General features: G+C 53.1%; 1 protein-coding gene across 4 annotated transcripts in view; it reads left to right on the top strand.

The window, feature by feature from the left end:
• The window catches only part of PRRC2C (proline rich coiled-coil 2C), a 344,519-nt gene that overhangs the window by 285,250 nt on the left and 41,454 nt on the right, over positions 1-17,815 (top strand). For all 4 annotated transcript variants that reach the window (XM_075322243.1, XM_075322246.1, XM_075322244.1 and 1 more), the window contains exons 22-25: positions 9,593-9,841; positions 9,949-10,041; positions 10,125-10,226; positions 17,540-17,798. In XM_075322243.1, coding sequence (XP_075178358.1) covers positions 9,593-9,841; positions 9,949-10,041; positions 10,125-10,226; positions 17,540-17,798 — 703 coding nt within the window. The remainder of the gene's footprint in view (positions 1-9,592; positions 9,842-9,948; positions 10,042-10,124; positions 10,227-17,539; positions 17,799-17,815) is intronic.

Genomic DNA, 17,815 nt, shown 5'->3' with positions numbered 1-17,815 from the left:
TTCCTTCCGTCCTGTTCTGGTCCTGAAACTGCTCAACGAGCATGCGAACGCCAGGCGGTTCCGGATGGGATCCCTCCGAGCCGTCATTGCCTCAATGTCTCGAGGAGACTTCCTTGCCTCAACAGACATCAAAGATGACTATCTCCACGTGCCAATTGCTACGGAACACCAACGTTTTTCTACGTTTTGTGATAGGAGACGAACATCTTCAGTTCGTAGCTCTGCCATTCAGTCTGGCGACAGCCCCACGGGTGTTCACCAAGGTCATGGCAGCAGTGATAGCAGTCTTGCACTCTCAGGGACACCCGGTGATCCCGTACTTGGACGATCTACTCGTCAAAGCACCCTCCCTCGAGGCATGCCAACGCAGCCTGAATATTAAGCTGGAGACTCTCCAGACTTTCGGGTGGATCATCAATTTGGCAAGGTCAAATCTGTCTCCGACTCAATCACTAACGTTTCTCGGCATGGAGTTTCATACTCTATCAGCAATAGTGAAGCTTCCGCTGAACAAGCAGCGTTCACTGCAGACAGAGGTGCAGTCTCTCCTTCAAGGCCAGTCGCACCCCTTAAGGCGCCTCATACACTTCCTAAGGAAGATGGTGGCAGCCATCGAGGCAGTTCCCTTTGCGCATTTTCGTCTGCGCCAACTGCAATGGGACATTCTCCGCCAATGGAACGGGCAGTCAACCTCCCTGGACAGGAAAGTCTCCCTTTCCCAGACGGCCGAGGACTATCTGCAATAGTGGCTTATTCCCACCTCATAGTGGTCACGACAGATACGAGTCTGTCAGGGTGGGGAGCAGTTTGTCTCCGCCACATGGCTCAGGGGACGTGGACTCAGCAGGAGTCCACCCTTCAGATCAATGTTCTGGAAATCGGGGCAGGGTATCTTACCCTACTAGCTTTCCAGAAGTGGCTAGAAAGAGAGCAGATCCGAATCCAGTCGGACATCTCCACAGCGGTGGCATACATCAACCACCAAGAAGGGACGCGCAGTCAGCAAGCCTTCCAGGAAGTCCGGCGAATCCTCACGTGGGTGGAGGACACAGCATCCACCATATCCGCAGTTCACATCCCGGGCGTAGAAAACTGGGAAGCAGACTTCCTCAGTCGCCAGGGTATGGACGCGGGGGAATGGTCCCTTCACCCGGACGTGTTTCAGGAAATCTGTTGCCGCTGGGGGGTGCCGGACGTCGACCTAATGGCGTCTCGGCACACCAACAAGGTCCCGGCATTTATGGCACGATCGCGCGATCACAGAGCTCTGGCGGCAGACGCCTTAGTGCAAGATTGGTCGCAGTTCCGGCTCGCATATGTGTTTCCACCTCTGGCACTCTTGCCCAGAGTACTGCGCAAAAATCAGATCCGATTGCAGCCGCGTCATACTCGTCGCCCCGGACTGGCCGAGGAGATCGTGGTATCCGGATCTGTGGCATCTCACGGTCGGTCGACCGTGGTCACTGCCAGACCGACCAGACTTACTGTCCCAAGGGCCGTTTTTCCATCAGAATTCTGCGGCCCTGAACCTGACTGTGTGGCCATTGAGTCCTGGATCCTAGCGTCCGCAGGATTATCTCAAGGAGTCGTAGCCACAATGAGACAAGCTAGGAAGTCAACGTCTGCTAAGATCTACCACAGAACGTGGAAGATTTTCTTATCCTGGTGCTCTGCACAGAGAGTATCCCCTTGGCCATTTGCATTGCCCACCTTTCTTTCCTTCCTGCAATCGGGGTTGGAAAAGGGCTTGTCGCTCAGCTCCCTTAAAGGGCAAGTCTCGGCACTATCCGTGTTTTTTCAGAAGCGTCTAGCACGTCTTCCTAAGGTGCGCACGTTCCTGCAGGGGTTCTGTCATATTGTGCCCCCGTACAGGCGGCCGTTAGATCCATGGGATCTGAACAGGGTACTAGTTGCTCTCCAGAAGCCGCCTTTCGAGCCTCTGAAGGAAGTTTTCCTTTTCTCGCCTGTCACAGAAAGTGGCGTTTCTTGTTGCGATCACATCGCTTCGGCGAGTGTCGGAGCTGACAGCTCTGTCATCCAAGGCTCCCTTCCTGGGGTTCCACCAGGACAAGGTAGTTGCGCCCCATTCCGGAGTTTCTCCCTAAGGTCGTATCCTCGTTTCATCTTAATCAGGATATATCCTTGCCTTCCTTTTGTCCTCATCCGGTTCACCGGTATGAAAAGGACTTACGTTTGCTAGATCTGGTGAGAGCACTCAGAATCTACATTTCCCGCACGGCGCCCATGCGCCGTTCCGATGCACTTTTTGTCCTTGTCGCTGGTCCGCGCAAGGGGTTACAGGCTTCTAAAGCCACCCTGGCTCGATGGATCAAAGAACCAATTCTAGAGGCTTACCGTTCTGCGGGGCTTCCGGTTCCTTCAGGGCTAAAAGCCCACTCAACCAGAGCCGTGGGTGCGTCCTGGGCATTACGACACCAGGCTTCGGCTCAACAAGTGTGCCAGGCAGCTACCTGGTCGAGTCTGCACACTTTCACCAAGCATTATCAGGTGCATACCTATGCTTCGGCGGATGCCAGCTTAGGTAGAAGAGTCCTGCAGGCGGCAGTGACACCCCCGTAGGGGAGGGCTGTTTTGCAGCTCTAACATGAGGTATCTCTTTACCCACCCAGGGACAGCTTTTGGACGTCCCAATCGTCTGGGTCTCCCAATAGAGCGCTGAAGAAGAAGGGAATTTTGTTACCGTAAATTCCTTTTCTTCTAGCTCTTATTGGGAGACCCAGCACCCGCCCTGTTGTCCTTCGGGATTGTTTTGTTGTTTGCGGGTACACATGTTGTTCATGTTGAACGGTTTTTCAGTTCTCCGACGTTATTCGGAGTTAATTTGTTTAAACCTGTTATTGGCTTCCTCCTTCTTGCTTTGGCACTAAAACTGGAGAACCCGTGATACCACGGGGGGGTATAGCCAGAAGGGGAGGGGCCTTGCACTTTTTAGTGTAGTGCTTTGTGTGGCCTCCGGAGGGCAGTAGCTATACCCAATCGTCTGGGTCTCCCAATAAGAGCTAGAAGAAAAGGAATTTACGGTAAGTAACAAAATTCCCTTCTTCTTCAGCGCTCTATTGGGAGACCCAGACGATTGGGGTATAGCTACTGCCCTCCGGAGGCCACACAAAGCACTACACTAAAAAGTGCAAGGCCCCTCCCCCTCTGGCTATACCCCCCCGTGGTATCACGGGTTCTCCAGTTTTCAAGCTTTGTGCGAAGGAGGTCAGACATCCACGCATAGCTCCACAGATTTTAGTCAGCAGTAGCTGCTGACTATTTCGGATGGAAGAAAAGAGGGCCCATATAGGGCCCCCAGCATGCTCCCTTCTCACCCGTGGATGGTGTTGTAAGGTTGAGGTACCTATTGCTGGTACAGGGGCTGGAGCCCCACATGCTGTTTTCCTTCCACATCCCCTTGTAGGGCTCTGTGGAAGTGGGATCCTGCCGGCCTCTAAGCTCTGACGCCGGGCTCCATCCACAGACCCATAGCACCTGATGGATACGGAGCAGGAGTACAATCAGGGACATGGCCCTGTATCATACAGGTACTCTGTGTCCCCGGCAGGCACAGACACACTCCGGGCTGGCTGGGTGTTGTAGTGCGCCGGGGACCGTAACGTTGGAGTTAGTGTTCCTACAGTTTACTGGGGGACTTTGTGTTGTGGGAATGCAGCGCCGACCCCCACTGGACCGGGCGGCGCTGCTGTGACTTGTGGTGCGCCGGGGACACGCCGACCGCGCTTTTACGGCGGCGGCGTTTATAAATCCAGTCCCCGGCTTTTGCGGCCTAGCTCCGCTTCGTTCCCGCCCCCACCCTGTCAATCAGGGTAGGGGAGAGACGCTGTTTCGCAGCAGCGACGAGGGCTGGAGCCTGATTTACATGCTCCAGCCCTCTCACTAGGCACAGAGGGAAGCAGGCTTCCCGCTCTTAGTCAGGAACGCCCAGGGCCCGCCCCCCCTCCTCTCCCAGGACGCCGGCAGCCATTACATGCAGTCTGGCTGGAGGAAGGACGCAAGGCTCTGGGAGACCTGGACTAGGGGGCTTTTGGAGATCACACACCCGCTCTTTAGCGGGCGGTAAGCGGCTTTTCAGCTGGCCCCTCTAGTGCCTCAGTGTGTATTGGTGTACTGTGTCACCAGATATATATATTTATTTATTTCTTGCACTGTGAGGTCGCTTCCTGGCTGGATACCCCAGATCGCTCTGAGGAAGCAGCAACATGTCATCCACAAAACGCAAGGCTGCCAAGGCTAGGGCTGTGTACACTGCGTGTGCTGCATGTGGGGCTGCTCTACCAGCAGGTTCCAAAGACCCCCATTGTGTGCAATGCTCAGATCCGGTGCTGCTTCGCCAGCCGGAGTCCGGAGAGGTAGTGACCCAGGCTGAGACGCTTGTAAGTCCTGCCCCGGTGTCAGGGACAGACTTTGCAGTTTTTGCTGATGGAATGTCTGTGACTATGGCAAAGATCCTTGAAACTTTGCAATCCATGACTGGGGCTCAGTCTATGGACACGGCGAGGTCTCTGTCCTCTAATCCCCCTCAGTTGGAATTAGTCCAGACTGCAAGGGGGTCCCCGGCTTCCCAGGCTGAGTATTATGACTCAGATGATAGCCCCAGCCACCCTAAGCGAGCTCGCTGGGAAAGACCCTCAACGTCATCACACTGCTCAGGGTCTCAGCGCAATCAGTCGCCCTGTGATGCGTCTGAAGAGAGTGATCAGGAGTCTTATCCTGGAACCCCTCTCAATCTGGATACCCCGGATGGGGACGCCATGGTAAACGATCTTATCTCAGCCATCAATAGACTGTTGGATATTTCTCCCCCAGCTCCTTCTGCAGAGGAGGCAGCAGCAGAGCAGGAGAAGTTTCGTTTCCTCTATCCCAAGCGTAAATTGAGTGCTTTCTTGGATCACTCTGACTTCAGAGAATCAATCCAGAAACACGACGCTCATCCAGAAAGGCGTTTCTCTAAACGTTCTAAGGATACACGTTTTCCTTTCCCCCCTGATGTGGTCAAGCGCTGGACCCAGTGTCCAAAAGTAGACCCCCCGATTTCCAAACTTGCAGCTAGATCCATAGTTGCAGTGGAGGATGGCGCTTCACTTAAGGATGCCAATGACAGACAGATGGACCTTTGGTTAAAATCTGTCTATGAAGCTATCGGCGCGTCGTTTGCTCCAGCATTCGCAGCCGTATGGGCGCTCCAAGCTATTTCAGCTGGTTTAGCAAAAGTGGATGCTATCATACATCCAGCGGCGCCGCAAGTGGCGTCCCTTACCTTGCAGATGTCTGCGTTTGCGTCTTACGCTATCAATGCGGTCCTAGAATCTACCAGCCGCACCTCAATGGCGTCCGCCAATTCGGTAGTTTTGCGCAGAGCCTTGTGGTTAAAGGACTGGAAAGCAGATGCTGGTTCCAAAAAATGTTTAACCAGCTTGCCTTTATCTAGAGATAGACTGTTTGGCGAGCCATTGGCTGACATCATTAAACAGTCCAAGGGTAAAGACTCTTCTTTACCCCAGCCCAGATCAAGCAAACCTCAGCAGAAAAAATGGCAGCAGAGGTTTCAGTCCTTTCGAGGTTCGGGCAAGACACAATTCTCCTCGTCCAAAGGGACTCAGAGGACGCAAAGAGTCTCAGATTCCTGGCGGGCTCACGCACGCCCCAAGAAAGCAAATGGAGGAACCGCTTCCAAAGCGGCTACCTCATGACTTCCAGCCCCCCCCCTCCGCATCTCCGGTTGGGGGCAGGCTCTCCCGCTTTTCCGACATTTGGACGTCACAGGTCAAAGACCGGTGGGTGACAAACATTTTGTCTCGCGGGTACAGAATCGAGTTCAGTTCTCGTCCTCCAGCTCGGTTCTTCAGAACCTCCCCACATCCAGACCGAGCAGATGCCCTGCTGCAGGCGGTGGACTCCCTAAGAGCGGAAGGAGTAGTGGTTCCTGTACCGCCTCAGGAACAAGGGCGAGGGTTTTACTCCAATCTCTTTGTGGTTCCAAAAAAGGACGGCTCGTTCCGTCCTGTTCTGGATCTAAAGCTGCTCAACAAACATGTGCACGCCAGACGGTTCCGGATGGAAACCCTCCGCTCTGTCGTTGCCTCCATGTCTCAAGGAGACTTCCTTGCCTCAATAGACATCAAAGATGCTTATCTCCACGTGCCAATTGCTACAGAACATCAACGTTTTCTACGTTTTGTGATAGGAAACGACCATCTTCAGTTCGTAGCTCTGCCATTCGGTCTGGCGACAGCCCCCCGGGTCTTCACCAAGGTCATGGCGGCGGTGGTAGCAGTCTTGCACTCTCAGGGACACTCGGTGATCCCTTACCTAGACGATCTACTTGTCAAGGCACCCTCTCAAGAGGCATGCCAACTCAGTCTACATGCTACGCTGGAGACTCTACAGACATTCGGATGGATCATCAACTTTCCAAAGTCGAATCTGTCACCGTCACAGTCGCTAACGTATCTTGGCATGGAGTTTCATACTCGAGCAGCGAGAGTGAAGCTTCCGCTGAACAAGCAGCGGTCCCTACAGACAGGGGTGCAATCCCTCCTTCAAGGCCAGTCGCACCCCTTACGGCGCCTCATGCACTTCCTCGGGAAGATGGTGGCAGCCATGGAAGCAGTTCCCTTTGCGCAGTTTCATCTGCGCCCACTTCAATGGGACATTCTCCGCCAATGGGACGGGAAGTCAACGTCCCTGGACAGGAAAGTCTCTCTTTCCCAGACGGCCAAGGACTCTCTACAATGGTGGCTCCTTCCCACCTCATTGTCTCAGGGAAGATCCTTCCTGCCCCCATCCTGGGCAGTGGTCACGACAGATGCGAGTCTGTCAGGGTGGGGAGCAGTGTTTCTCCACCACAGGGCCCAGGGGACATGGACTCCGCAGGAGTCCACCCTTCAGATCAATGTTCTGGAAATCAGGGCAGTGTATCTTGCCCTACTGGCCTTCCAACAGTGGCTGGAAGGAAAGCAGATCCGAATCCAGTCGGACAACTCCACAGCGGTGGCATACATCAACCACCAAGGAGGGACGCGCAGTCGGCAAGCATTCCAAGAAGTCCGGCGCATTCTAATGTGGGTGGAGGACACAGCATCCACCATATCCGCGGTTCACATCCCAGGCGTAGAAAATTGGGAAGCAGACTTCCTCAGTCGCCAGGGCATGGACGCAGGGGAGTGGTCCCTTCACCCGGACGTGTTTCAGGAAATCTGTCGCCGATGGGGAGTGCTGGACGTCGACCTAATGGCGTCCCGGCACAACAACAAGGTCCCGGCATTCATGGCGAGGTCGCGCGATCAAAGAGCTCTGGCGGCAGACGCATTAGTTCAAGATTGGTCGCAGTTCCGGCTCCCATACGTCTTCCCGCCTCTGGCACTCTTGCCCAGAGTGTTACGCAAGATCAGATCCGATTGCAGCCGCGTCATACTCGTCGCCCCAGACTGGCCGAGGAGATCGTGGTATCCGGATCTGTGGCATCTCACGGTCGGTCGACCGTGGTCACTGCCAGACCGACCAGACTTACTGTCCCAAGGGCCGTTTTTCCATCAGAATTCTGCGGCCCTGAACCTGACTGTGTGGCCATTGAGTCCTGGATCCTAGCGTCCGCAGGATTATCTCAAGGAGTCGTAGCCACAATGAGACAAGCTAGGAAGTCTACGTCTGCTAAGATCTACCACAGAACGTGGAAGATTTTCTTATCCTGGTGCTCTGCACAGAGAGTATCCCCTTGGCCATTTGCATTGCCCACCTTTCTTTCCTTCCTGCAATCGGGGTTGGAAAAGGGCTTGTCGCTCAGCTCCCTTAAAGGGCAAGTCTCGGCACTATCCGTGTTTTTTCAGAAGCGTCTAGCACGTCTTCCTAAGGTGCGCACGTTCCTGCAGGGGGTCTGTCATATTGTGCCCCCGTACAGGCGGCCGTTAGATCCATGGGATCTGAACAGTGTACTAGTTGCTCTCCAGAAGCCGCCTTTCGAGCCTCTGAAAGAAGTTTCCTTTTCTCGCCTGTCACAGAAAGTGGCGTTTCTTGTTGCGATCACATCGCTTCGGCGAGTGTCGGAGCTGGCAGCTCTGTCATCCAAGGCTCCCTTCCTGGTGTTCCACCAGGACAAGGTAGTGCTGCGCCCCATTCCGGAGTTTCTCCCTAAGGTCGTATCCTCGTTTCATCTTAATCAGGATATATCCTTGTCTTCCTTTTGTCCTCATCCGGTTCACCGGTATGAAAAGGACTTACGTTTGCTAGATCTGGTGAGAGCACTCAGAATCTACATTTCCCGCACGGCGCCCATGCGCCGTTCCGATGCACTTTTTGTCCTTGTCGCTGGTCCGCGCAAGGGGTTGCAGGCTTCTAAAGCCACCCTGGCTCGATGGATCAAAGAACCAATTCTAGAGGCCTACCGTTCTGCGGGGCTTCCGGTTCCTTCAGGGCTAAAAGCCCACTCAACCAGAGCCGTGGGTGCGTCCTGGGCATTACGACACCAGGCTTCGGCTCAACAAGTGTGCCAGGCAGCTACCTGGTCGAGTCTGCACACTTTCACCAAGCATTATCAGGTGCATACCTATGCTTCGGCGGATGCCAGCTTAGGTAGAAGAGTCCTGCAGGCGGCAGTGACACCCCCGTAGGGGAGGGCTGTTTTGCAGCTCTAACATGAGGTATCTCTTTACCCACCCAGGGACAGCTTTTGGACGTCCCAATCGTCTGGGTCTCCCAATAGAGCGCTGAAGAAGAAGGGAATTTTGTTACTTACCGTAAATTCCTTTTCTTCTAGCTCTTATTGGGAGACCCAGCACCCGCCCTGTTGTCCTTCGGGATTTTTTTTGTTGTTTGCGGGTACACATGTTGTTCATGTTGAACGGTTTTTCAGTTCTCCGACGTTATTCGGAGTTAATTTGTTTAAACCAGTTATTGGCTTCCTCCTTCTTGCTTTGGCACTAAAACTGGAGAACCCGTGATACCACGGGGGGGTATAGCCAGAGGGGGAGGGGCCTTGCACTTTTTAGTGTAGTGCTTTGTGTGGCCTCCGGAGGGCAGTAGCTATACCCCAATCGTCTGGGTCTCCCAATAAGAGCTAGAAGAAAAGGAATTTACGGTAAGTAACAAAATTCCCTTCTTTCATTGCGTTTTTAACATCTCATTGAATTCAATGAGTGAAAAACGCAGTGAAAAACGCAGAAATAATTGACATGCTGCGTTTTTGTGGTCACCACAAAAACGCAGCTAAAAAAAAACGCTGTGTGGGGACAGCACTTATGAAAACCCATTGACATTGCTGGGGAAGCAATGTCACTGCGTTTTCAGCACAAAAACGCGGTAAAAAACGCCGCTAAAAACGCGGCAAAAACGCCTAGTGCGCACATAGCCTAATAGATATTTTTTGGTGACTGGAATACCCCTTTAAAGTTGTATGGTCACCCACAATGGAGAATCTAGATATGTTAGAATTTGTCTTCATCCCTCTTCTCCCCATTTACATTTTACACCGTAAATCTCATTTATATCTATATTGGTTTTCTTTGATTACAGCGATTTATAATCTAGTAACATGTTTTGGGTTTGTTTTTTTTTCTTTCATTTTATTTCCTAGATACAGGATCTCAATGTAATTCAGTGTAAGGAATATAAACCAGGTCCTATTGGTAAGGAGCGATCCTTAAAGAACCGCAAAGTAAAAGAAGTACAGTCTGAGCCAGACACTCCGGAAAAGCAGATTCCAAATACTGTTCACACCCCCGAACCGGTGACCTCAAAGGACAGTAAAGTTATCACCGAGGTGGCCACTGAAATCACAAGTATATTGTCAGTGTCTGCGCCTGAATTTGGCACAAGCACTAAGGTACTAAGCAGCCGACTATATAGTTAGAAATCTCGCATATCTGGGAATTGGATGTGGCTACATTAGAATATTTCTTTTTTTTTTTTTTTTTTTTTTGTTTCTTTAAGGAGACTGTAACGGACTACACCAGCCTGTCCAGCACCCTTCCTAATACTGCATCTGCAGGCAGCTCCAAACTGGAATCTGCTTTGGTACCTAATGTGAGTTTCTGATTTCTCCCATCCTCCTGTTTTTCTTCCTTGACACCTTGAAAGCTGTTACTAACCGATCAGTGTTATTTCAGGTACCCCTTCCTCACAGCCTGCCCCTGTCTCGGAGAGAGACTCTTCAACAGAGCTCAAGCCTAACTCCTGTGTCTCCTGCAACTGTTGACCTGACTCTAAAGGTACGGAGCGTATCACTACAAGTCTGAGGCCATTTTTCTCATTGCCAGGTGTCATCAATCTTGTAAGCACGCCTTGCTAGACGACAGAGCCGTGGAAAATGTTTTCTATGGATACTTGCAAATTTGATGCTGAAAGTGTCTACAACAAATCCACAATATTTGAGCCAACCCTAACTAGACTCTCTCCTCTACAGTCCATTTTTAATGCAGCAGCCAGGGTCACCTATCTGGCTAACCGCTACTCTGATGCCTCCTCTCTGTGCCAGTCATTGCACTGGCTGCCCATATATCACAGGATCCCATTCAAACTGCTTGTTCTCACCAACAAAGCACTCCACAATGCGGCACCACCCTACATCTCCACCCTCCTCTCTGTCTATCACCCTACCCATTCTCTACGCTCTGCAAATGACTTTTGACTTACATCCACACTAATTCGAACCTCCCACTCCTGAATCCAAGACTTCTTCCGAGCTGCACCAATCCTCTGGAACGCTCTACCCCAAGAAGTTAGGACGAATCACAACTTACTCAACTTCAGGCGCACCCTAAAAACGCATCTTGTTAGGGTGGCCTATCACACTCCCTAGCCAAACTAAATTCATATAATTCCTCCACAACTTCTCAAAACATAACTCCACGTGAAACTCAAGGTTCTGGCCAACTGGTCCAGGAACGCATTATCTATCCCCCATTTTCTTGAGATGGCTGGATTGTTATTGTAAATAAGTAAATAAGCACTTGTACCTTGCCCCCCCCATATCTCATTGTAGAGTGTAAGCTCTCACGAGCAGGGTTGTCTTTTTTTCCCTCTAAATATTGTATCTTCTAGAACTGTTACTTGTTTGTATATGATCCTCCTGAATTGTAAAGCGCTGCGGAATATGTTGCGCTATAGAGATAAAGATTATTTTCTTTGTCGCTCCATTGGGAGACCCAGACAATTGGGTGTATAGCTTCTGCCTCCGGAGGCCACACAAAGTATTACACTTTAAAAAGTGTAACCCCTCCCCTCTGCTATACACCCTCCCGTGCATCACGGGCTCATCAGTTTTTATGCTTTGTGTTGAAGGAGGCTGACACTCACACAATGCTCCACATTTTAGTCAGCAGCAGCTGCTGATTATATCGGATGGAAGAAAAGAGGACCCTAACAGGGCCCCCGGCATGCTCCCTTCTCACCACACTAAGTCGGCGGTGTTGTTAAGGTTGAGGTACCCATTGCGGGTACACAGGCCGGAGCCACATGCCGTTTTCCTTCCCCATCCCTTAGGGGCTCTGGGGAAGTGGGATCCTATCCGGTCATCCAGACACTGGGACCGGCCTCCCTCCGCAGCCCCTGTGGGATTCTGCCGGACAGGAGACGGAGTATCTCAGGGACAGGGCCCTGCATCTACAGGTACTCTGTGTCCCCTTGGGGACGGTGCATAGAGCACCTTGACCTCAGACGCTGCAGCGACTGCGGTGATTGGTATGACGCCGGGACTACCGCGCCGACCGCGCCTGCTTGCCGGCCGCGGTTTTAACTTTAGTCCCCGGCTTTTGCGGCCTAGTGCCTTACACTCCCGCCCCCGGCCCTGCCAGTCAGGGGGAAGAGCGGGACGGTCGGTCTAACGCCGACAGTGAGAGCTGGAGCACACTTGGCTGTCCTCCGCCCCCCTCACTAAGCACTCTACGGCACAGATCCCCGCACAGGTACTCAGTGTCCCCTTGGGGACGGTGCATGGAGCACCTTGGCTCAGATTTGGCAGCGACTGCGGGGTTGGTACGGGACTACCGCGCCGACCGCGCCTGCCTGCCGGCCGCGGTGTTTAACTTTAGCCCCCGGCTTTTGCGGCCTATTGCCTTAAACTCCCGCCCCCGGACCTGCCAGTCAGGGGGAAGGGCGGGACGGTCGGGCTGACGCCGACAGTGAGGGCCGGAGCACACTGGGCTGTCCTCCGCCCCCCTCACTAATCACTCTACGACACTGATCCCCGCAAGGTACTCAGTGTCCCCTTGGGGACGGTGCAGGGAGCACCTTAGCCTCAGACTTGGCAGCGCCTGCGGGGTTAGTACAGACTACCGCGCCGACCGCGCCTGCTTGCCGGCCGCGGTTTTTAACTCTAGCCCCCGGCTTTTGCGGCCTAGCGCCTTAAACTCCCGCCCCCGGCCCTGCCAGTCAGGGGGAAGGGCGGGACGGTCAGTCTGAGGCCGACAGTGAGGGCTGGAGCACACTCGGCTGTCCTCCGCCCCCCTCACGTTGCACTCGGGGCACCAGATTACCGCACTTTTGGGGTTACGCCCACGGCTCCCCCCTCCACTGTAAACGCCGACAGCCATGTTTTTAAGCAGCACACACTGCTTGAGCGGTCGGTACGCCAGGGGGCTTCTTCTCGGTGCTCGGCCCCCTAGAGTGCTGAACTGTATATATAGATATATAATGTTTGTATGCATTTTCACAGTTCGACTGTACATATGTATCCCTCAGTGATCACTGTGAGCATTGCTCGGGCCATGTGGCACTCGCTCAGCCGGAGCCGGGGGCACTGGTTGAGCTCCGCCGGCGTCCCCTGTCCAGGCGGCAGGGACAGAGTTGTAGCTTTTGCTGAGAAACTCTCTGAGTCATTTTTACTATCCATGACTCAGGCTATGGACAAATGGTCTGCTAAGATACTAGGAGCTTGCAGTCCAGACCGGCCCCTTACACAGGCCCCGGGCACTGCGGGATCACCCCCAGGCCTCTCTCGGTCTGCGACGAAGCGTGCTCCTGGGGTGGCCTCTAGTTATTACATGGTGGACTCCGGCACGAACCGCAGTCCCAGACCGGCTAAGCGGCCTTGCTTAGAATCTTCCCCGACTTCATCAAGGGTCTCAGCTTGAGGACTCTATAGAGGACGAGGCGGAGGTCGCAACCCAGGACTCTGTCCGGACGTGGCTCTCAAGGCTTCAGAGATGCTGTCCAGAAGCACAGGGCTTTCCCGGACAAGCGTTTTTACTAAACGCCTTATAACACACGTTGTCCCTTCCCCTCTGACGTTGTTAAGGGTTGGGCTCAGTGTCCCAAGGTGCCCCTCCAGTCTCTTGACTGGCGGCTAGATCAGTAGTAGCAGTGGCTGACGGTTCAACGCTCAAGAATGCCACGGACAGGCAGCGCTCCTAATGAGATCCATCTATGAAGCCATAGGCGCCTCCTTTGCCCAAGCCTTTGCAGCAGTGTGGGCACTCCAGGCTATCTCAGCTGCTCGGTCTGAGATTAATGCGGTCATACTCTGCTCCGCAATTAGCGTCTTTGACGTCTCAGGCGTCGGTATTTTCATCCTCCGCCGTGCATGCTGTCCTGGACTCGGCTAGCCGTACAGCGGTAGCATCCGCCACTCCGGTGGCAGTCCGCAGGGCCATGTGGCTACGCGAATGGAAGGCAGATTCTGCTTCCAAGAAGCTCTTGTCCGGTTTGCCTTTTTCTGGCGACCGATTGTTTGGCGAACAATTGGATGAAACGATTGAGCAGTCCAAGGGAAAGGACTCGTGCTTACCCAGCCCAAACCAAAGAGACCTCAGCACCCTCAGCTAGGTCCCAATCCTCATCGTCCAACAGGCCACAGAAGAGCCAGAGAACCTCTTCTGCATGGCGGTCCAGGTCAGGGGAGCGGTCCCCACATGTCCAAGACCGATGGATGAGACATTCTGTCTTACGGTTACAGGATAGAGCTCAGTTCTCGTCCTCCGACTCGTTTCTTCAGAGCATCTCCGCCCCCCGAGCGAGCCGATGCACGTTTTCAGGCGGTGAACACTCCGACGGCAGGAGGAGTTGCGATCCCCGTTCCCCTTCAAGAACGTAGTCGCGTTTTTTACTCCAGCTTGTTCGTGGTACCAAGATAGGATGGATCACTCCGCCCCGTTCTGGACTTCACACTGCTCAACAGACAGAGAACCTGACGGTTCCGGATGGAATCTCTCCGCTTTGTCATCGCCTCGATGGCCCAAGGAAACTTCCCAGCATCAATCGACATCAGGGATGCTTATCTCCATGTGCCGATTGCACCAGAGCATCAACGCTTCCTGCGTTTCGCCATCAGGTCGAGTCTTCACCAAAGTCATGGCAACAGTGGTGCCGGCCCTACACTCTCATGCCTTGTGATGGAGTTTCATACTCTCTCAGCAATAGTGAAGCTTCCGCTGCATAAACAGCGCTCACTACAGACAGGGGTGCACTCTCTCCTTCGGACCCAGTCACACCCCTTAAGGCGCCTCACACACTTCCTAAGGAAGATGGTGGCAGCAATGGAGGCAGTTCCCTTGCGCAGATTCGTCTGCGTCCACTTCTATCGGACACCGCAAATGAGACAGATCGACGTCCCTAAACAAGAACGCCTCTATTTCCCTTGCAAATCTTTCCGGCCCCAGCCGGGGCTGTGGTCACGACGGATGCGAGTCTGTCAGGGTGGGGAGCGGTCTTCCTCCGCCACAGGACTCAGGGAACCTGGAGTCCGACAGAGTCTTCCCTTCAGATCAATGTTCTGGAGATAAGGGCAGTGTCTCTAGCCCTAAAGGCGTTCCAGCGGTGGCTGGAAGGCAGGCAGATCCGAAGTCAGTCGGACAACGCCACGGCGGTTGCGTACATCAACCACCAGGGCGGCACACGCAGTCGTCAAGCCTTCCGAGAAGTTCGGCGGACTCTGCTGTGGGCGGAAGCCACAGCCTCCGCCACCTCCGCAGTTCACATCCCGGGCGTAGAAAACTGAGAAGCAGATTTCTCAGTCGCCAGGGCATGGATATCCGGAAAAAACTGTGGAGGAAGAAAGCGCAAAATAGGGTCTTATCTGGTGGACAAGAGATTAAAATGTAAAGAGACAGGTACTCACCTGTTTCCGTTGTGACAGGCACAACTCCTCTGCGAGCATTTAGGCAGAAAGTGCATATGGTGGTCAGCTGCAGCCCCGATGGGAAAGTAGATCACAAGATGTATGAGAAAAACGGGTTTGATGCTGCGCTAAAAACCACAACTCCAGGGGATTTGATGAAATCCTTTTCTTTATTTGCACGGGTCAACGCGTTTCGAAGGCACAGCCGCCTTCTTCATCAGGACAATATAAAGCAAAAAATGCTGTTCTTTTTTGCTTTATATTGTCCTGATGAAGAAGGCGGCTGTGCCTTCGAAACGCGTTGACCCGTGCAAATAAAGAAAAGGATTTCATCAAATCCCCTGGAGTTGTGGTTTTTAGCGCAGCATCAAACCCGTTTTTCTCATACATCTTGTGATCGCCAGGGCATGGAAGCAGGGGAATGGTCTCTTCACCCGGACGTGTTTCTAGAGATCTGTTGCCGCTGGGGAACACCGGACGTCGATCTAATGGCGTCTCGGCACAACAACAAAGTCCCGGCATTCATGGCTCGGTCCAAGGATCACAGAGCTCGGGCGGCAGACACGTTAGTTCAGGACTGGTCGCAGTTTCGACTTATGTATTTCCTCCTCTGGCTCTACTGCCCAGAGGGTTACGCAAGATCAGGTCAGACTGCCGCCGCACCATCCTCGTCGCTCCAGACTAGCCGAGGAGATCGTGGTACCCGGATCTGTGGCACCTCACGGTGGGTCAACCGTAGGCACTCCCAGACCGACCAGACTTTTTTCCATCTGAATACTGCGGCCCTCATCCTGATGGTGTGGCCATTGAGCCCTGGCCCCTAGCGTCATCAGGGTTATCTCAAGATGTCATCGCCACCATGAGACAGCCAAGGAAACGACGTCCGCCGAGATTTAGCCCAGGACTTGGAGGATCTTCTTATCCTGGTGCTCTGATCAGGGTTTTACTCCCTGGCCGTTTGCCTTTTCCACTTTTCCTTCTTTCTTTCACTTCAATCCGGAATGGACAAGGGCTTGTCTCGGCTCTCTCAAGGGACAAGTATCGGCGCTTCCGTGTTTTTTCAAAAGCGTCTAGCCAGGCTTCCGCAGGTCTGCACGTTCCTGCAGGGGGGTTGACCACATAGTCCCATATTACGAGCGTCCGTTCGCACCCTGGGAGCTTAACAGGGTGCTGACGACTCTTCAGAAGCCATCTTTCGAGCCGATGTGGGAGGTCTCTCTATCTCGCCCTTCGCAGAAGGTGGCCTTCCTAGTGGCAGTCACATCACTCAGGAGAGTGTCTGAGCTAGCAGCGCTATCATGCAGAGCCCCCTTCCTGGTGTTTCACCAGGATAAGGGGTTCTGCGTCCGGTCCCGGACTTTCTCCCTAAGGTATCCCCGTTTCATCTCAAGCAGGATATCTTCTTACCCTTGGGCCCTCATCCAGTTCACCAATGTGAAAAGGATTTGCATTTATTAGATCTGGTGAGAGCACTCCGGCTCTACATTTCTCGCACGGCGCCCCGGCGCCGGTCGGATGCGCTCTTTGTCCTCGTCGCGGGCCAGAGTAAGGGATTTCAGGTTTTCAAGTCAACCTTGGCTCGGTGGATCAAGGAACCGATTCTTGAAGCCTACCGTTCTTGTGGGCTTCCAATTCCTGCAGGGCTGTAAGCCCATTCTACCAGAGCCGTAGATGCTTCCTGGGCATTGCGACACCAGGCTACGGCTCAGCAGGTGTGTCAGGCGGCTACCTGGTCGAGTCTGCACACTTTCACGAAAAACTATCAGGTACATGCCTCTGCTTCGGCAGATGCCAGCCTAGGTAGGCGACTCCTTCAGGCGGCAGTTGCCCACCTATAAGAGGGGGCCGTTTTCGGCTCTTTTTATCGAGGTATTCTTTTACCCACCCAGGGATTGCTTTTGGACATCCCAATTGTCTGGGTCTCCCAATGGAGCGACAAAGAAGAAGGGAATTTTGTTTACTTACCGTAAATTCCTTTTCTTCTAGCTCCTATTGGGAGACCCAGCACCCGCCCCTGTTCCCTTCGGGCTGTTGTTCTTTGTGTACACATGTTGTTCATGTTGAATTGTTCTTTTGGTTCATGGTTCAGTTCTCCGAACATCCTTCGGATTGAATTTACCTTAGACCAATTTATAAGTTTCCTCCTTCCTGCTTTGGCACCAAAACTGATGAGCCCGTGATGCACGGGAGGGTGTATAGCAGAGGGGAGGGGTTACACTTTTTAAAGTGTAATACTTTGTGTGGCCTCCGGAGGCAGAAGCTATACACCCAATTGTCTGGGTCTCCCAATAGGAGCTAGAAGAAAAGGAATTTACGGTAAGTAAACAAAATTCCCTTCATTATTATGTCATTGTGCTTTAGATCTGAAGTTAAATGTTTCATAAGCTGACATTACCTTGATGCCATTATCCAGTAATTCAACATCCCTGCTGATTGTTGTTTTTTTTTTTCTTCTTCTTTTTTCTCCAGATGGAGTCTGCTCGCAAGGCCTGGGAGAACTCCCCAAGTGTTGCTGAAAAAGGATCCCCAATCACCTCTGCGGCACCCCCTACCAGCACATCAGGCGTGGGGGCTTCCTCCAATTCCAGCGGTGGGGTTGGTAGTATATCTGCTAATAGTGGAAATGCTGGACCGCCTCCGCCCAGCAATGTCCCGTACAATTCTTTCTCCAGTGCATCCATGCCACCCATCCCCGTGGCCTCCGTGACACCAACTACTTCCTTATCCGGTAATGAGAAATGACAG

The sequence above is a fragment of the Anomaloglossus baeobatrachus genome, chromosome 8, assembly GCF_048569485.1.
Source record: "Anomaloglossus baeobatrachus isolate aAnoBae1 chromosome 8, aAnoBae1.hap1, whole genome shotgun sequence".
Taxonomy (NCBI): domain Eukaryota; kingdom Metazoa; phylum Chordata; class Amphibia; order Anura; family Aromobatidae; genus Anomaloglossus; species Anomaloglossus baeobatrachus.
The sequence above is the reverse complement of the archived record's forward strand: the minus strand, read 5'-3'. Positions and strand labels throughout refer to the sequence as shown.